Source organism: Pipistrellus kuhlii, unplaced genomic scaffold, assembly GCF_014108245.1.
Source record: "Pipistrellus kuhlii isolate mPipKuh1 unplaced genomic scaffold, mPipKuh1.p scaffold_m20_p_18, whole genome shotgun sequence".
NCBI classification, from domain to species: Eukaryota; Metazoa; Chordata; class Mammalia; order Chiroptera; family Vespertilionidae; genus Pipistrellus; species Pipistrellus kuhlii.
Genome location: NW_023425493.1, coordinates 19,169,123 through 19,190,314, shown reverse-complemented (window position 1 = coordinate 19,190,314; position 21,192 = coordinate 19,169,123). Strand labels below are relative to the sequence as shown.

At 35.6% G+C, this 21,192-nt stretch overlaps 1 protein-coding gene across 12 annotated transcripts in view; it reads left to right on the top strand.

The window, feature by feature from the left end:
- The window catches only part of RASAL2 (RAS protein activator like 2), a 219,528-nt gene that overhangs the window by 141,245 nt on the left and 57,091 nt on the right, over nucleotides 1-21,192 (top strand). Inside the window, exon 1 of one of the 12 annotated variants that reach the window (XM_036443091.2) lies at nucleotides 7,183-7,279. The exons of the other annotated variants lie outside the window; for them this stretch is intronic. Coding sequence (XP_036298984.1) covers nucleotides 7,198-7,279 — 82 coding nt within the window. The 5' untranslated portion in view covers nucleotides 7,183-7,197. Of the gene's footprint in view, nucleotides 1-7,182; nucleotides 7,280-21,192 lie in introns of those variants that run through there. 12 annotated transcript variants of the gene reach the window in all.

The window sequence follows — 21,192 nt, the reverse complement described above, 5'->3', positions numbered from 1 at the left end:
CTGAACAAGCCTTAATGCCAAATTTACTATTGATGAATATGTGACCCCACCTCTTATTTATCATCAAACGATGAATGACAGTCCTAAATTTAAAAAAGAAAACTGAATTAAAAGTTAAATACCTACCCATTCTCAAGTTATTTTGCTGTCAAAGAATGATCTGAACTCTAAGGAAGTCCCTAGGCCCTTAAATATGTTGCATATCCTCATCATTGTGACAGTTTTCTACTCATTTTCAAAACTGCCTTCCAATTACAGACTTTTCCAAATGCCTGTCATTTACTGCTTCATAGTTCTTGACAACCTGTGCCATTCTTCTTCTTCACATTTTTTTTTTATTGAAGACATCTTTTCATTACATCTATACCTGCAGACCCTTAAAGTAGGGGTGTCGAACTCAATCAGAGAAGGGGCCAAAATCTAAGATCCAGCCTAAATCGCGGGCCGAATGGTTTACTGAACAGTCATAAACTGTCATTGTGATGGAAACGCAGCGGAGTGCAGTGATGACAGCGCGGTGCGGGCCACATTGCAAGGCCTGGCGGGATGGATTTGGCCCGCGGGCCTTGTGTTTGACACATGTGCCTTAAAGGATGTTTATTTCATTGTAGATTTATCTGTTTCCCTTCTTATAAACACTTAGTGCTTTTTGTTTTTGCCATTACCAACTTTGTGTTAAACATCTTTGAATGTATATCTGTGTTTAGTTGTTTGTGCTGATATTTCTAGATTGGTTCCTAGAAAAAGGTAGTTTGCATTTCATATTTTGATAGATTATATTAAATAGCCTTGCATATTTGTTCAGGGTGTCTTTTTTGCTATTTGAAGCTTTAAATTTTTAGGTTTTTTGATCTTGCCTCTATTTTTCATTGTAGTTTCTGGCTTTTGTGCCATGCCTAGAAAGGCCTTTTTCAATTTGAGATTAGGCCTTTTTCTGACATTTATTTTTGATTTTATGAAGTGAGATCCCATCCCCTCCTCAGTCCCCCCAGTTTTTTAGCCAATTTTCTCAATACCGTTTATTGAAATTTTTATTCTTTCCACACTGGTTTGAAAACACCCTTTATTATCAGCTAAAGGTGTACGTCTTCTTATGGATTCTTTTTCTGTCCCAGAGACCTATTGTTTTATTCCTACATCAGTATCACAATGACTTAATAACCACAGGTTTTAATGCTTTCCTCTTTGATAAAGTAAATTCTCCTCTAATTAGTTCTTTCTTTCAAAATATGTTTAGCTTTTTACTTATGCACTTACTTTTCCAAATAAGCTGTAGAATCAAGTTGTCCTCCACCCCTTTTTACGTATTATATGTTTCAAATAACATATATTAGGAATGCCTCTTACAACATTAACATCCTTGTTATTTGGGGGCTTTGCATATCCAAAGTATTGCTTCCTAAATCCAAAGGAATGAAAATTCAGCCTACCTTCATTAGTTTCTTCAGCTCTAATAATTATGCTAACATTTCTGGCAAGTGAAAACAATGTGGGAGTGTATTCATTGTTATATGATTTATATGTAAGTGGTGTGAGGTTTTTATACATATTTATATATTTAGGGTACTATTTAAAGTACTGAACTATAGATTTCATAGAATTTAACTATATTCCTATTACATTAAATATATCCTCAGCAAAATATAGGGAGAAGTTATAGTCTGACATATACTTTAAGGCAAAGGTTGTACATAATTCAAAAGAATATCAAGATGGAAATGCATTCATTTTACTTGAGCTCTAATTCCTTTTTGAAAACTAGTTATTCCTTCTTCCAATTCTTTGCCATAACAGTATATTGAATGTTAATAAGTTCAATAGTAATCCTTTAGTAATTTAATAGACATTTTAACATAATATAGACTATTACTTTAAATTATACTTGCAATTATACTTCTGATTTCTCAGTCAGCATTGCTTGAAGATATTTTGTTTTTCAAATAAAGGGCTTTGTATGATATTGTAGTATAATTTATATAGTGGACTTTACACATAGTGGCATATTTAATTTTATCCTTAAAATATCAACCAAGATCATTGTTAAATTTCTTGACTTTGATAATTGTTCTTGGTTATATGAGGCTGTCCTTTGTTTTAGAAAATATACTCTGAAAGCTATTGGTGGTTATGAGCATAATGTCTTTCTCAAATGGTTTAGAAAAAATGCATATATATTTAATAACTAGAGTCCTGGTGCACCAATTCGTGCATGAGTGGGATCCAGCTGGCCAGCCTCCCTATTGAACCGGGCTGGCCATGGGGAGGGGCCGAGGGCTGTTGGCTAGCCGGCCCTGCCCCCTGGTCGAACTCCCGTTTGATCTCCCAGTCAAGGGAACAATTTACATATTAGCTTTTTAGTATATAGGATAGTATACACAGAGAGAAAGGTAGCAAAATGTAAACAGCTGGTGAATCTGGATAAAGAGGGTGTGTGTGTGTGTGTGTGTGTGTGTGTGTTAGTGAGTTCCGTATACTTTTCTTTACCTTTATAATAAGTTTGAAACTAGAAAAATAGAAAATTGCCTCCTTCCCCAAAAAATCTCCACCAATTTTACTATCATTAGTTATCAATTAAGGAAATGGTCTATTGTCACATTTCACCTGCCTTTGTTCATTCCTAAGTATCTAGTATTAATCTGTCCTTGTGTGCAAACATAATAGAGCAGGAGAAAAGAGACGGAGTCAGTAGTTTTTGTTTCTTCAAGAAGGGTGGAAATACCTGATGAATTAGGAGGAAAATATGGTGCTTGTAAAATAAAAAAATAACTCTCTTCTGTTGTAAATTTTAAAATTCTACAGATTAAAAGCAGATTATTTTTTACACCTTATTTGGATAACCTGTTAAAGTGTAAGATTTTTATATGAATATGTGTACATGAATGTTCAAATGCAGCATTATTCATAATATTAAAAAGTGGAAACAACTCAGATGTCTACCAGAGGAATAGTATTCAGCCATAAAAATGAATGAAGTACTGATACATGCTACAACATGGATAAAACTAAATGTGATACAAAAGGCCACATGTTATATGATTTCGGTTATATGAAATGTCCAGAATAGGCAAATTCATAGATTAGTAGTTGGGCTTGGATGTTGGGAGGAATGGAGAGTAACTGCTAATGGGTGCTACGTTTCTTTTTGAGATGATGAGAATGTTCTGGAATCCATTTATAATGATGGTTGTACAACTATGTGAATACTATATTTAAAACCATTTTAAAAGAATGAATTTTATGCTGCCTGGCTGGTGTGGCTCAGTGGTTGAGCATCAACCTATGAACCAAGAGGTCACAGTTCGATTTCTGGTCAGGGCACATGCCCGGGATGCAGGCTCCATCCCCAATGTGGGGTGTGTAGGAGATGGCTGATCAATGATTCTCTCTCATCATTGATGTTTCTATCTCTCTCCTTCTCCCTTCCTCTCTGAAATCAATCTACATCTATAATAATAAAGGCATAATATACTAATTAGACTGTATGTCCTTCTGGACGAAGCTGGGGCTGCAAGGGAAGCCCGGGTCCTGGGTACCAGAAGGAAGCCAGTGCTGGCAGCTGGGGGAAGTAAGACCTACTCTTGCATGAATTTTGTGCATCGGGCCTCTAGTATTTTAATAAAGCTCTTATATAAAGAAAAAGTAAGGCCTAACAGATCACTCTTGTCTCAAGACTTGCCACCTAATTAAGGAGGCGAAGACCTGATAACTTTACATGGTTTGTCTCCCTATTATCTTACAGACCTCATCTTCTTTTATTTTTCCCTGGCTCATATCAATCTACCTGCACTGTTCTCCTGACTATTGCTGCTTCTAGGCCTTTTCAATGTGTTTCTTTTTCTTTTGAGAACCCAGAAACCCTTTACTCAAAAGTTAATCTCTCAGAGATGCTCTTCCTGTCTGCCCTCTTAAGATTGTAAACCTCTCCAACATTACCTATCCCTCTTCCTTGCTTTACTTTTCTCCTCAGCACGTTCACCATCTAACACAATATATATTTTACATTTATCTTGTATTTTGTTTATCTCTTCCCTCTAGAATATATGCTCTATGAGGACAGAGATTTTTGTCCCTTCTTCACAATTATATTCCAGGGCTTAGACAATGCTTGATACCTTTTGACTCTTAAGTTGTCAAATGAGTAAATCTGAATGTATAAGTACAGGCTGTTATAACAAAAATCAGGAATATTAAGCATAATCTAGAACTTTTTCTTGGGTCCTTCATAGCTCTGTTTATAAAAGGCAAATGTATGGTACTGGATTATCTTGATGATATTTTTCTGCCTATTCTGCCCTTTCTTCGATATAATTAATAAAATATTTATTTTATTATATCCCAAACCAAATGTTGTTTTGGTTATTGATTTTCAGACTAATGATATGGATCCTTCCATCATGAATATATGGGGTTCTTTAGCGTTACTCTACCTTTAGTATATTGAATCACAATTTTACTTTAATATATCATTCAATAAACATGTATAATCACCTACCAGGTACTAGGCATTAAAAAAACATTTTTTTAAATTAGTAAAACACAATTTTTGCCTTCGATAGGTGCAAGATATAGTGGAGGAAATCACTTGGAAACAAATAATTTCAATAAACGAATAGTAATAACAAAGCAAGTGTAGGTGAGAAAACCATTAACTCTATCATAAGATATCAGGGAAGACCTGGAGAGGTAATATTTGAGCTGAGTCTCAATGAGTCAGTTTGACATCAAGTATATACAGTAGAAAGAATGATACTTCACAGGAAATGCCAAATTCAATTAAAAAAAATTAGCACCTACTATGGCCATATAGTGCTCTACACTAATGAATAAAAAGGATAACTTTTTCCTGCTCTTCTGTAGATCACTTTTAGTGAAACATGGCCAAGGCATGCATGGCTGAGCCAAAGGGAGTCTGGGGACCCCTCCCTAGAGAGAAACATTAGCCACATGACAACAAGAAGTTTGAACTTGATGGTCTCTAGACCATTGTTTCAGCCTGGAAGCTACGCAAATACTATGTGTCATAAAGTTATTTGTTAGAAAAGGATTATTTACTAGTTCATTCTTAGGTGCTAAGCAAGCATAGCCTGTGGATTTTGATATTTATCATACCTTTTCAGTTTTATGTAGTTATTTTAAGTAATAAAAGATTTATTTACACATAATGAATTCATAATACCTTCTTCTTACATTTTCTGTTTTCTCAATCAGTTGGTGCTGTTACTATAACTGCTTTTAAGTCACTATCTGTCAAAATGACTATCTTAAAAAGAGATCCTAAAATATTCTGGCTGATAACTCCTGCCAGTGTTGAAGCTGTTCACACTTTTAAAGCAGCCAAAACTTCAGTAAACATTTATTGAACTCCTAAGTGCAAGGCACTGCTCCAGCCACTGGGTCTCAGAGATTGATAAACATCTGTCTACTGTGTCCTCAGGGAGCTTACAGTCAAAATGAGCCGAGTCCAGATGAAGAATAATAAAGTGAGCATGGAGAGAAGGGTGTGAATTCAGCCTCTCTTAAGATAGTAACTCTTAAGCAGTAAGAATTCTCTCACTTAAAGTAGGCTACTAGAACAGAAAGAGCAGGTTATTGGGAACAAAGGCAATGGTCTTGTGAATGAAAAACACCCTACCTTTTTTGTTTTTTGTTTAATTTCATAGAGGAAGGGAGAGAGAGAGAGAGAGAGAGAGAGAGAGAGAGAGAGAGAGAGAGAGAGAGAGAGAGAGAGAGAGAGAGAGAGAGAGAGAGAGAGAGAGAGAGAGAGAGAGAGAGAGAGAGAGAGAGAGAAACATCAATAATGAGAGAGAATCATTGCCTACCTCCTGCATGCCCCACACTGGGGATCCAGCTGCAACCCAGAGCTTGTAACCTGACCAGGAATCCAACTGTGACCTCCTGGTTCCTTTGGCAATGCTCAGTCACTGAGCCCCGCTGGCTGGGCAGCACCCTATCTTTTTAAGAGTGTTTTCTTATAGCAACAAATCTGATCGATCTCCAGAGAACAGGGATAATAGTGATCTATATGTCTCTGAAAATACCTCTTCTGCTTGAGTTTTCTGTCTATAAATTAGGTGTAAGCCTATGAAATAATCTTAAAACTATGTAAATACATAATGTAAATCATATTGAAAATCTGTCTTATTCTGACTGCTTCACAATGACAGTGTGTGACGGATTGAAGGACAGTCATTTGCTTCACTGGTGGATCTCTGAACCTCCAGCCCAGCAAGTCCACTTTTCTTACTTCTTTCAGCTTTCAGCTTCCTCTCTCTCCCCTCCCCCGACTTTCCTCCCTCCCTCGCTCCCTTCCTTTTTTCCTCCCTCCCTCTTTTCTTTCTCACTAAGAAAGACAGAGCTATTGACTAGAAGCCCAGAGTTGCCCTTAAGTTCCGACCACCGGCTCGAATTCTTATGAAGTGGACTTGTAATATCCTTAATGTTGCTGCTGGCAGTCAGTTACAGATTCCATTATTGTCGATCAATGCAGTCGCCATGCGAGGTGGGGGGAGGAATGGAGGAGGAGGAGAAGAAAGGAGGGATGAGAGCTTCCTATTCACAGATTTATCAATCTGCCTCGGCTTGCAGGAAATCTCCGTAAAGGGGGCTGCAATGCTGTTGAAATAGCTATTGCAGGAAGGGGTTAGGAGGCTGCAGTTCTCTCCACTGACTGACTGAAAGAAAATTTGAAAACCTTTCTTCTCAGAACAAAACAAAATGCTGAATTTGTTCTTTTGCCTTTGTTTTTGTTTGATGATATGCTTTACTTAACTGATTAGCTATTGTGCTGTCCAGTTATCTAAGCTGCTCCAGTGTAGGAACCTGTTTCTTTTTCTTTTGAGTGTCTTTATTCTTTATTTTCCTTTGCTTTCTCTGTCATTGAACACAAATTATTATTCAATTTTATGCCTGCTTTCTCTTTCAGACTCAAGCTTAACACCCAGAGACAGACAAACCTCTCTCTTCTCTTCTATCACCCTCTTTTAACCCTCTGTTTCCTTCCCCCTCCCCCGTTGTATTAGATTGATGTCACAGAGACAGAATTCAGAGTGGAGGGAGGATCACATTTTCTCTTTCATTATTACAGCCTGGCTAGCAATTTGAGTGTTGCATCCCCAAGAATTTAGTCTGTGTATCATTCTTTTCCCACTTCATCATTCACTAATTGTGCTCTGTATGGAAAAGTTTTCTGGCTGGAGAATGAGTCTCCTTTCCCCCGGTGATGTGGCCGAGTGGTTGGATAGTAGCACCGAAGAGGAGAAGAGCCTTCTGTCATTTCTGGGTACGGTAGGGCTCCGCTTGTTCTTTTAACCCGTTGTTGTCTGCACTTCTCTTACTTTGGGGAGTAAGACCCCACATTTTGCAAAATCCACTTTTGGATTTTTAAAAGAGGGGAATAGAAATTAAGAAAATACATTCAAGTTTTGTTTATGTCTGTAGAAATTGTGCCAACAACATTTGCTATGAGAAATAAGAGACAGTTTGCTTTGCTTTAACAAAGAGTGCCAGCTCCATGCAAGGCTTATCCTGTCATCTGGGCAGCTGTTCGTGCTATTTAGACAACTTCTGCTAGCCAAAATATGTTATTGTTTTGCCATACCCCTCAGTGCAATGGTGATGAAGCTTGCTGTATGAGAGTGGAAGTAGGCTTTGTGTGCAAGAAAAGCTAGCATATGGTTTGAGAAGTAGCTTTTATGCAGAGTGTGAAATATCTGTAATGTTCATATAGAAGATTTATCTGGAGTATATGAAATAGGACACATGGACCAGCCATTAGTTTAACTTCCCAATTACAAATGCTTTCTAATGAATTTCTTAAGGAAAAAAATTATTGATCATGATATTGATATAATAAATTCTTAGGAAAATTAGATTATATCTAATTGTATCTTAAATGTAATAGGATGGCTTGATACTTAAAAAATCCTATTTTTTGTTAGATTAATAATTGCCTTCAAAGTTATCTTTTTTATCAATTTGATTTATCTCATAATATATTTTCCTACACATAAGGATAATTTTATCATAATGGGCAAAATTTATGGTTTTCTGATTTATTCTCATAAATATTCTCTGACCTATAAGTCTTCTGCTACCCCAAAAAATATCTCTGTCTTTTAAAATATCTTTTATATTTAGCATAAGTTTTTGTTTTGTTTTATTTAATTCAGTTATATTGTCTATCTTAACAGTTTATAAATGATTTCTTTTTTTTCATGCAATTTAGATGTAAAGAGTCATCCTAATCAAATTTTTTCTAATCTTATAGAAACCCAGGTACACATATTTAGACATTAATTCTACTCTTATTTTCTTATCATAGTTTCACATATCTTGGACATTTAGGTGACTTTAAGAAATATGTACACCTCTTAGCTCCTCATTTCTCTGAAGCCTTTCTCATTCTACTTGCTTCCCATTCCCCTCCCCCCACACACATAAAGAACCATCAGAGAAAAAAAGCAAATACAAATATCCCTGAGTGAAACCAGCCACTTAGACCCTACTGCATCATGGGAAAGGAAGGCAGAGTCACCACTGAAAATCTTTTCCTTGCTCTTGCATAATATTTCTATAAATTTCAATTATTTCCCTCAAGATTAATGTCTTCCTTTTTTTTTTTACCATTACCCCACTGTGCCTTTAAAGCATTTGGTCAAATAAATAGAAATGGGCAAATAAAAAAGTACTGCAGTCTGTGCCCCTTCTTGCCCCTACATCCATCCTCTGTTTAGGAGAGTTAGTGAATCCCTCTTGAACCACAGATGGACGTGATAAAGACAAAAGATAGAGCATGCTTGGGAGAAAAATGCAAATTCCTACAAATTATCCACCTAATGAAAGAAAACTCTGGCATATGTAACAGATAAAACACAGATAAGTCAAAGTCAGATTCTACTCAGTGGCTATAACGAGAAGTTGAGCTATTGAGTGAGTGATAGTTGTGTATCCCACGCTCCACGGTGGCAGGGCTGAGCCCTGGATGTCAGCAATTCTTATTTTGGGGATTGAAGCTCTTTCCTGACCTTAAATAGCTAATACCTCCTTCTGTGGGTAAATAGGAATTTCCTAAACTCCTCTAGAGAAACTAGAAGCAAAATCATCTCACATTTAGTTTGTAATAGCTTTGCTAGAGGATTAAACAAAGCTCGGTTGCTAATGGAATTATCATTAATAAGAGCTTCGCAATAAAGATGCTAAGAAAAAAATAAGAATATTGAATTGCTTTATTATGAATCTAGAATAAGTGGAGTCAAGAGATGTTGTCAGAGAACCTATCAAACTATGCATTGTTTGCCCAAGAATTTTATGGGAGCCTTCTCTCTAGGAGAAGAAATGAAAGAAAAGTACTTTGTTGGTGAGGCTTTACTACATCACTTTTGAGCAATAGCCACTGAATTGATGTTCAGGCCTTCCTGTTAAATTAGTGCACTGCTGAGTTGATAACACTTTATAAAACTGTGTCCTGTTCTTTATTCTAGTCTAAAACCTTATATGGTTCCCTCATCACCTATCAGATAAAGTCAAAACACCTTACTCTGGAACTTATTCTTACCCTTCCACCTGAGATGCCAGCATTCCTTTGAGTGGGGAGAACTTCATTCCATCAAATTGGTTTACATTCTGTATCTTGGACAAACATTGCCCTTCCCAACTTTTGCAGGTGTTGTTTCTTCCATTGGCAATGTCCCTTTATCCAAAACTGAACTTTTCCAAAACCTCACCCCTGTTTCAAATCGTGCTCATGAACAAGACTGTGCTAGGTACTATGGCTGGGTACAAAGAAGTATAAGATAAAGCTGTCTGTGCAAAGCATAGAATTTGGTTAGGGAGAAAACATGAATTATGTACAATTAAGTGAGAAAGATTTAATAATTTAAGACAGTGGAGATAATAAAATAAAGTTAGGCAGTACATGATGGTGAAATGATTTATCCAGGCAAAACTTGCTTTGGGAATTTGAAGAAGGGACACGTTATTTTTTATTAGTAACACTGAAGATTGCTTTACAGAGATAGGATATAAATCTGAATCTTAAACAATGGAATAGATTTTTATAGAACGAGTGTTTTCTGTGTGAAAGGAGTGGCATGAGGAATATCAAATTGATGTTCATGTCCAAATAGTACAATAACTTGACTTGAAAGGAATGGAAGTTCATGTAAAGAAGTAATGAGAGATAATGCTTGAAGTCTGTTTGGTGGCTCGCTGTGTTTGTTGGCTCCCTGCGTTTGGTGGCTCACTGTGTAGGACTCTCACAACAGCTAATGACTATTTTATCCTGAAAGCAGTTGAGGGAAGAATTAGAGATTCTTGAGCAAGTAAAAGATATGGTCAAAGTAGCTTTTTAGGCAGGCATATCTGAAAGTGTCCCAGTAGGAGGAAGAGACTAGAAGCAGTTAAACCTGTTTGAAAGCTATTACAGTACTCCAGATATTAAATAAGTGCCTCTGTTTCAACACTTAATCCTCTAGGTTATAATTAGTGATTTGCTTATTTATTATTATAACTAGATTGTGAATGCCTGCAGGGACTCAATCCTCTGTCTTTTAGCTCCTGGTACACTTTAAGTGCAGATGAATATTTGTGCACCTCAGATGAATAAGATGAAAAAGTGGAGAGATTACATAGATCTGTCAGCAAAATTGGTGACAAATTAGAGGAATGAGGAACATAATGAGTCAAAGACTAATTTTGAACTTGGGAGGATAATGATACTATTAACAAAAGTAGAGAAGTTGTGAAAGGGACAGTTTTTGAGGGAAGAATATGAATTCTATATAATAAAAGGCTAATAAAATGGACCAAACAGCAGAAAGACCTGTCGCTATGATGCGCAATGGCAATAGATTGAAGCATAAATAAATCTCAACAAATTTCAAAGTCTATCTTATACAGAAAGCATTCTCTTAATCATAGTTGAACTAAGTTAGAAATTAATAATAAAAAGTTTACTTTTAAAACCTTTATTTTTCGCCCTAGCTGGTTTGGCTCAGTGGACAGAGTGTCGGACTACGGACTGAAGGGTTCCGGGTTCTATTCCAGTCAAGGGCACATGCCTTGGTTGCAGGCTCAGTCCCCAGTAAGGGGCATGAAGGAGAAGCTGATCAATGATTCTCTCTCATCATTGATATTTCTATCTCTCTCTCCCTCTTCCTTTCTGAAATCAATAAAAATCTATCTTAAAAAAAAGAATGTAAGCCTTAAAAAAAAAAAAAAAAAAAACTTTACTTTTAGAAACTTTTAAAGTTATTTGTATTTAACTCTTTAGTCCCAGAAAAAATAATAATGGAAATTATAAAATACTTAAAACTGAATATCCCGAAAGCAGTACATTCCAAAGCTTGTAGGATATTGCTAAAGAAGTTATTAAGTGAAACTTACAGCCTTAATCTTTTATATTGAAAGGAGAAAAGATGAGAATTAATGAAATAATTAAGTATTCAACTCAGCAAGTTAGAAAAAGGAAGAATAAACCCAAAAAAAAGTTTAGGGAAAGAAATAATGAAGATAACAACAGTGAATGATAGTAAAATAGAAAACAGAAGTAAATGTAATAGAATAAAAAAGCCAAGTATTGTTTCTTTAAAGTTATTTCTCCAATGAAAATAGATAAAACTGCCAGGATTTGTTCAAGACAAAAGAGAAAGCACAAGTAAACAATGTTAGAAATGAAAAAAGGGACGCCATCACAAAAAACCAGAGACTTGAGAAATAGAAGACTGTCATGAAAAACTTTGTGATAATGTATTTATTTAATAATTTAGAGAAAATTGATATTTTTAAAAAGTAATTTATTAAAATTGATTATAAAAATAAAGATGTAAGTAGACCTGCTACTTATAACCATTAAAGAAATTGAATCAATAGTTTAAAATCTACCACTGATTAAGGTTTAATTTCTCATAAAGTTTGACTTACAAAAAAGAATAAATCCTGTAATACAAGTGGATTAATATTTCTAATTAGTGATCAATTGAGTTTTTCACTGTAATGAGTGACTTGGCATCCTGGTATCTAAACTGAAAAACAAAAAATACCATGATCCATCTAAAAACCTAAGCATATCATTTGAATCCATTTTTAGTCCCAAGGGAGTCATTGTTCCCTTCAGAGCTTTTAAGTCTTACATCAGCAGTGGTTCTCAACCTTTCTAATGCCGCTCCCCTTTAATACAGTTCCTCATGTTGTGGTGACCCCAGCTATAAAATTATTTTCATTGCTACTTCATAACTGTAATTTTGCTACTGCTAATGAATCATAATGTAAATATCTGTGTTTTTCGATTGTCTTGACTCTACAGCAGCAGATCTCAGCCTGTGGGTCGTGACACCATTAAAAAAGGGACACCATTACAAAAAACCAGAGACTTTAAAAATAGAAGGCTGTCATGAAAAACTTTGTGATAATGTATTTATTTAATAATTTAGAGAAAATTGATATTTTTAAAAAGTAATTTATTAAAATTTATTATAAAAATAAAAATGTAAGTAGACCTGCTACTTTTAATAGTTTAAAATCTACCACTTTGGTTTAATTTCTCATAAAGTTTGACTTATAAAAAAGAATGAATCCTATATTACAATTGGATTAATATTTCTAATCAGTGAAAAACTCAATTTATTACTCATTAGAAATATTAATCCAATGAACCACTAGCAGAGTCGCCTACGATCATCAGAAAACACATATATTTACATTACGATTCATTAACAGTAGCAAAATTACAGTTATGAAGTAGCAACGAAAATAACTTTATGATTGGGGGAGGTCACTACAACATGAGGAACTGTATTAAACTTTCGGGTATTTTCTTATGGGGATATGCAAATTAAAAACTAAAGGAAATCAAGCCAAACAGATATCTAAAGACAATAAGGATGAATAAGAAGATATCAAGACTTATCCCTGATTCATTTATGTTTAAGTATGCTTCTTATTAAAGTCTAGCAATATATGAATTTTCCAATAGAGTGATGCATAGAAGGAAAAACCTCAAAACTTTTAAACCTAATCTCCCATGAAGCTTATTTTCCAAAATCTTAATTATAGCTGATAATTCACATTAATATATATAAAAGAGGGTGTTTCTTAAACTTGATTAGATGGCGCTCTTTAGTTCAATTTGTAAATGAGAGATAACTAGAAAATGTATTGATAATTTTATCATGTACTAAATCAAACCACATGAATTTATTAATATTTTACTAATTAGCATACAAAAATGGCAATTCTGTATGAACACGTATTTATTAAAGGAGAAAACAAGGTATGTAGACTGCTGAACTATTTTTTAATTTAGTTAAAATTTATTTCTTACTAATTATTATGTTGTATTTATTCTGTTTTAATTCTTGCAGACAAGAAAGGGTACAAATGATATATAAAAACAGTATAGGAGAAATATTTAAAATATAGATAATTCTGTTGAACATTATGGGAGAAATATTTAAAATAGAGATAATTCATTTGAAAATTTAGACAAGATCACCATTCTTCAAATCTTAGAGTACATATTGGACATAAATATAGTTTGGTAATCCAAACTAGAGAACATATAATCAAGTAATAGGAATTTATAAATGTATTAATTGAAAATCAAAGAAATGTTAGTAATTAGGCCTGGTTTTATAGAAGTAGATTAATTGAAATTTGCATCGAAGGACACCGAAGATGTGGCAGATAAGTAAAAACAATTAGTAAAGGTAGACACAAGGAATTAATATGGTCAGTTTGAGATAGATCAAAGATCATCTGAATAAGGCAATATGTTGGAGAGTGTTGGTATAATAAGATGGGGGCAGGTACCTGTCTATCTTAAGATCTCTAGGAAGGTAATTATATTAAGAAAATAGTGTTTTAGGAAGGTTAATATGGCAATGATGAGCAGAATAGCTTTAAGGAGAGAGAGACTAGAGTCACTGAGGTCAGTTAGGAAGGTCCTGCCATAATTTGCATGAGATATAAAAAGTCCTGGAGTAAGGTTATAGATGGTAATGGGGAAAAAGAAGACAAAATGAAGCCCACAGACACTTTGAAGAGAGACTTGCAGTGCTTGGAGGCAAAAGGTCAACATCATAGGATCTTCCCATTTCTGTTACTTTCACTAATAAGTGATGTCCAATATAAGCAATTTTTGTTTTCACACAGTTTCATATGCATATTTGAAATAATTCTCATCTTTTATTAGGGGCCCAAAAGTTTATATGTTTTCAATACTTTAATTATTTTCTGTTAAAATCTATTTTAGGATGAAACCCCAATGACCAAATCCTTTTTAAGATTTTAAAGATGAATACTGAAGCCATAGTATAAGTAAATCAAAGATTATACTCACAGTTATATATGAAACATACTAATAAGAACAACAGTCAGTTACAGAAAAAGTTTAGATAAGGTCTTAGAAATATTTGTAAATTAGAAGACATTGTCTTCTAGAGTGGACAAAATATGATTCACCAAAATGAAACTGTAAGATTAAGAAAATTTTATAAATAACTAGATTGAAATGCTCAAAATAGTCATTTTATGCTGAATAATGCTTTCTTAGTTATTTAGAGACTAGAGGCCCAGTGCACGAATTTGTGCACAGGTGGGGTCCCTTGACCTGGTAGGTGATCAGGGTTGATCCGGGATGGGGCGGGGGGGGGCAAGGAGAGGGCCACAGGAGGTTGGCCAGGTGCCCATCTCCACCCTGATTGGTCCTGATTGGGAGGGCCAGCGGTCAAGAGGAGGAGCTGTGAGAGGTTGGCTGACTGCCTCCCTCCCCACCCCCTGCACACCTCCCCCCAGTAGGGGCCCATCAGGGAGGCCTGCCAACTGCAGGGAGGGACTGCAGAAGGTTGGCCTGCCAGCCATGGGAAGTTGGCCACCCGTGGGAGGTTGGCTGTGGGAGCACACTGACCCCGAGGGGGCAGCTCCTGTATTGAGCTTCTTCCCCCTGGTGGTCAGTGCACGTCATAGCAACCAGTCAGTTGTTAGGTCGCTTATGCTTTTATATGTGTGTGTGTGTGTGTGTGTGTGTGTGTGTGTGTGTGTGTACTGAAGATTACTTAGCAAGATAGAAGAGCAAGGCTTTTTTTTTTTAACATTTAACTCTATGGGTTATTCTTGATGTACATTCTGTGGGTTTTGACAACTATATGGCATGTATCCATCATTACAGTATCACAGAGTATTTTCACCACCCTAAAAATCCTCTGTGCTTCACCTATTCATCTCTATCTCTAAGGGCAAGTTATTTTTTGGAGCGCTTTTTGTCACTTTTTTATTCAAGGAATTAGTAGTAGATATTTTTTATAGCTTGTTTCTTATTTGTTCAGATTTTTCACCATTACTTTAAGCTAGTAAACTTTTTCCCTCTTCATCCCATTGCTTCACTGCTCTTTGTTTATTGATTAAAATATCCTTTTTAGCATCAGAATTTCAGGATTGAAAATTTTCTCTGATGGGCTTTGCTTGCAGTAATTTATTGCTGAAAGAGTACGCTTTCATTTTCTTTAAAATATGAAGAATTGTGTGCATATGGTTCAAGTTCTTTGAGTTACTTTTAGGATGAGTCTCCATGATTATGTATCTTATTTTTTCTCCAGTACAGTCAATAATACAAAGCACAAGGAGAATAGGATAGTATGTATGGTGATTAAAAGTACAGGCTCCAAACCACATGGGTTCCGGTCCTGATTTTGCCCTTTACCACCTGTGCGAACATGGGCAGAGTAACGAAACATCTCCAGTTTCCTTACCTGAAAAATGGGGGCAATAATCCCAACTCAGAAAATTATTGTCAGGATTAAAGAGAGAACTCATATAACACTCTTGGCATTTAACAAGGATTAAGAAATGATAGTTGAGTGTTGTAGTTATCCTTATATTTTCATCATTGTTATCAAGATCCCTGGTTGCTAAGCATCAAGGCCCAGATATATGCTTTGTATTTGAACCTAAAGATACCCTGAAACTCTAAGCTGTTGCTTAGCTGTTCTGATTGCAAGTGTTATTTGCATTAAAACTAAGTCTCTTCCATACCATCCAATATCATCATGTGAAGTAAGTCCTAAGCTAAAGAAATGGGATACTTGTGGATGTTCAGATTCCTTGACCAAAGAGAAATCTGTTCTCCTGTTATATTAACAGGAATAAATTTATTATAATAATAACAGAGAATAAATTCATTGAAGTAAAGTAAAGGTGAAGAGACTAGGTGTCTTTACTTTCTGAGAATTCACCACATTTTCATACTTAGTACCAATTTGAATGTATTGAAGTGTCTAGTGCATGCAAACTTGAAAAGACTTCTTGTTTGAGTGAAGTATTGCATTCTAAGTGATACAAATTGGATGAATTAAAGTGACTGGGGATTTTTATTTCAGAGCAGCTAAATGGTAGTGACTATTGGTACACAGGCTTTAAAGCAGTAAAAGTGGGACACAGCAGAGAATGTCCCACTGAGAATCAGGTGGATGAAGTCTATGAAATGCCTACATGCCTGTAGTATTAGTAACTATAAATGTAATATGTAATCTTCTTTTCTTGGCTTTTGTTCCTTTTCCTTCATAAAATGGTTCTCTACCTGCACTTTTAAGCTTCCATTGCCTTCAGGAGTCCTCCAACAAAAAGTATGAAATTCCATTTTCATGAAGCCTTTTTTCTTTCACTCTTTGCTATTTGTTATTAAAATTCTTCTTTAGTAGAGAGGTACAAACTTATTTCCTAATACTATTCTTTCCTTCCTATTCTGTTTCTTAAATGTATTATGTGCCTAATATGGAAGAAGTATTCTTCTAATTGAGAGTACAGTATGGAGAGCTAGGTTATTTGCTTACCTTATCATATTAATAAAAGGCCGGAGTCATCACTACTGAAACGACCAAACAACAGGTCACCATGAAGTGCATGGAGCACCCCTGGGTCTCTCCCCTGTGACCCACAGGCCCCGGTTGCAGCACGGTGGTGGGCAGGGCTGCAAGCGCACCAAGGCACTCGTGGGTTGGCCAAGTGGCAGGCGGGTGGGCGGGGCTGCGTGATTTTGTGCACTGGGCCTATAGTTCATTAATAATTTGAACCACTCCTACTTATTGTTATCATCATTTACACAATATAAGGGAAAATAGATGATAGTGAGGTCAGCTCATTCACAGCAACAGTATACACTGAAATCTCAGTGATCTGAATGGTTGCACAAGCACAGTTTGGTGTGTATTCAGTTTTCTATCATGCTGTGTTAAAATGTTATTGATTTTTAAAAAGGTTTCTAAAGTGAACTGAAAAATTCTTTTAAGAATATTAGAACACTTGTTTCTTAAATATAATATCAAAATAATAAAGGGGCCTGTGAATATTAGAATTGGAAGGGCATTCATTCCCATTCATTTATATTTTATAATCCTGGACAACAAAATGACTAGGAATTGGTTTGGGTTGCTATTCATGTGAAATATTTAGACATACTATATGTGCCAAACTGACTGAATCTATGAATATGTAATGTTTTTCTGGTCTGTCATAATTAGAGAAACTTGCTATGAGAAAGATATTTTGGTTCCTGCGTCATTGTCCACCATATTAAAATTTATAAATAACTTTATACATTTTGTTCATCTTTCATGTTGAATTTTCTGAAATGACTTTCACATTGGTGAGATTATTCCCTTTTTAAAAATTTGCCCCCACCGACCCAGTCTGCGTAGCTCAGTAGTTGAACGTCAACTTATGAACCAGGAGGCCGTGGTTCCATTCCTGGTCGGGGTACATACCTGAGTTGTAGGCTTGGTCTCTAGTGTGGGGTATGTAGGAGGTCCTAGCCAGCAATTGAACCAGCAACCTCTGGTGAATGGGTCATTGGTCAACCCCTGAGCCACGCCAGCTGGGCTATCTACCTTTAAAAAACACTATTGTAACTTAACCTAAAAGTGGTAGACGTTACCAGAATCCCTGACATTTTCAGCTGCATTATTTATGTTACATATATGCATATATGACATGATGATGACATATGAATTTTGGTTAAATATGATTGAACAAAAAGTAAATGTAGTTTATCTTATGCTTCTAGATGTATAGTCATAATGATGTCATGTAGCAGATAACCTTCCTCTTTTGATACTTTCAGAAGGTTTTAAACTAACCCTCAGTTAAAATATTTATGTATTAGCAAACATATATGATAAAAAACATTTTCTTTTATTCTCTTTCCAAACATAATATTCCAGAATTATTTCAATCAGATTCATTATTCAAAATCCCGAAAAGAAAATAATTAAGAAAGTGTCAGTAAGTATATGTTCATAGGGTTTCTCTGTGATTTGTACCTTTGGGTGAAGTGTATTTCACCCGGTGGTTTTTCTTTGCGTTTTTATGTGTAGGCCTGTAAGCTACAAACAAATAGGAGCACTCCGCTGCAAATAGTCCTGCTCAGTGACAAGAGTCCCATGGGCCCCCCACTGCTGTTTACCCTAGAAGCTTTGCATTAGTTTCCAATGTTCTTCCCTGAGAAATCTTTAAGGCTGACTTCCTTACTTGCTTAAGTATTGTCTCTCACTCACCTTCCCAATGCAACTACCTATTCACTGTATCTAAATTACTATACTCTTCATCTCCTTAGCACTGTCTTACTTTTTTTTTCACCCCTGAATCACTTTTGATATTTGCTTCCTGAAAAAATAAACTAAAGGCCACGAATACACTACTACATTCTAAAGGCAAAGGTTGAGTTCTGTTTGTTGAACAAGCATATCCTCCACCAAAAGTGCTTTTGCCCTTATAATTGTCCAGTTGTCGATTTCTTCACCGCACTTTTCAGAGAGCGCATTGGCAAAGAGGAAAATGTGCATGTTGAAGAAATGATGTTATAACACTACACTTTGTATTTAGAGAGCCCCTTTTTTCCAAAATGCTAATTTTGCATCAAAGCATATGAACTCATTCATCTTGTCCTCATCGCTGGTTGGTCTGAATAACCCAGTTTATTAATGAGGATCAGAGCAGGAAAGGTGAAGTGGCTCATACAGGACACACAGATAGTTGATAGTGCTGCTAAGAAAAGCATCCAAATGTTCTCTCTGTTCAATACATCATTCTATGTAGGGCTGGGTTGGAGGTTATCTCTCATTAAAGTTGTCACCTCATCTCAGTTCATACCTAATGGCAAAGGAAATGATGAGTTAAATTTAAAACTTAAAGGTTTTTTATAACATTTTTTTTTGTCTTTCAATCTGAAGATGAAAAATACTATTTTTAGATGATGAGAAACTGAACAAAATGTTTCAGACCTTTACTGAAACAATATTATATGTCTCAGCCTTAGCAAACATATTTTTAAATTACTATAATTAAATATTGTGACTATGAAAGATCAATATTTATAGCAGGTGAAAATAATGCGATAGCATAATAGCAGAAATGGGGGTAAGGGAGAAAGCTGTCTAATTTTGGCCTACTGGAACCACTATAGATTTTTGGTCCAACTCAGCAGAAATGTAGCTTTAAGAGCATAGTAGCAGCTTTCCTTTCTAATTGGAGACTTAAAAGTTAAAGGTGGCTGAGCCAGTTTACTATGCAAGCTGCCTGTGACTAACCCAGTGAGTTTTTAATACTGTTCTTACTGATGCTGCCACCCTGTTTCTAAATGGACATTGGTTCCTGGGGTATATATTTTTCTCTCAGCTTTGAAATAGTGAAGAATATTCTGCGAACTAAAGAACCTGGATATGAAAAGGCCTTTTTTTCTTTCTTTTTTGATTGTTGGGGTTGAGAAAGTCAAGAAGTATAGACTTCTTACTGTTTTAATAGTTTATTAAGTTTACCTTATATTCTTTATGCTTTCTTTTCCCTCTTTAGGGGCAATTGTTCAAATTTCAAGAATAATTTAATTTCTTCTTTTGAACCCAAATAAATTCTTTAAGCTATATCAGAGTTGTGAGTTGTCTTTTTCATGATACAGAAAGAGAATCTAAAAGCAAAAATAAACCAAACAAATAATGTATTTGTTAGAGTTTGAAATGTGGTTGTTCATTTTAGCCAATAATTTCAAAATAGCTAAAGGCACTGAAATATATTTATTTAATGAATTTATATGCCTGAAAAATAAAATTAGATGTTTGGAAGGAAGTGAAAAAATGTTTCAATTTTATTTTCTTAGAACATTTCAAATTAAAGGAAACTTTCATTTTATCCTTGCTTAATGGAGCTTTCTCCTAATTTGGTTTCTCCATCAATTATTCAGAGATTAAAATATATTTTATTGTAATATTCAGGCTTTCTAATTATAAGTACTCATCAGAGGAAAGATGAGATTATATTCTACCTTAACCAGCCCCTCCTCCACCCAACTGCCTGCTCCCCCTGACTTTCCTAACTTGGAAGAACACTCTTTAATGTCATGTTGCTGGAGTCTGATGGTCTTGTTCAATGTGTTTAATTGATTTGTTTAATTAAATTCAATGCTTTGTGCCATGCCTGTGAATTTTAGCTAAATATACTGCTATTTTTTATTTTTTATTTTTAGCAATGTGCACTAAATTGTATGTGCCTAATTCTGAAAATGACTTTGTATAATAAGGCTTATTTAACCATTGGTGGTTAGTGAGAAGTTGAGACTTACAGTTACTTATTGGTCATGATTGTAAAACACAGTAATAACGTGGAACTTTCATCTGCTGCAGGCATGTAAGGCACTTTGCTGCCAACCTCTCAGTCATTAGGAATGCTGCAATTTGGCTTATGTTTCACTAGTCAAGATGTCACAGAGATGATATTTAGTCGTGGGAAGCCTATCGCTATCCAACAGGCAAACATAGTAATAGGGTAAGCACTTCCAATTGGATTTTCATAGGAGGGATTGACTGTGTGCATTACTGAATCTGCGTAAAATGGTGTCCTTTTGGCACGAGCTAAATATAAATTTCAGAAAACGTTTTTTTCTTGCTGCAGATTAGTACAATACAGTGAAATTTTCTGTAATGGGGGGGGGGGAGGCCCGCAGTGGTTGTGCGTCTGCTAATAGCCTGAAAATATCTAATGAGGATGTGCAGTGAGAGCGATTGATTGAATAGCTGCAGTCCTGTGTGTTCTTTCTCGCTTACTCTCTCTGCAAGCTGTAGTGAGGGAGGGGTGGGGGAAGAGCAAGACACGGGGAGGGAGCGAGAGAAAGACGCTCTCTCTTAAGTGGAAGTAGCACGGATCCCAGGGGCCAGG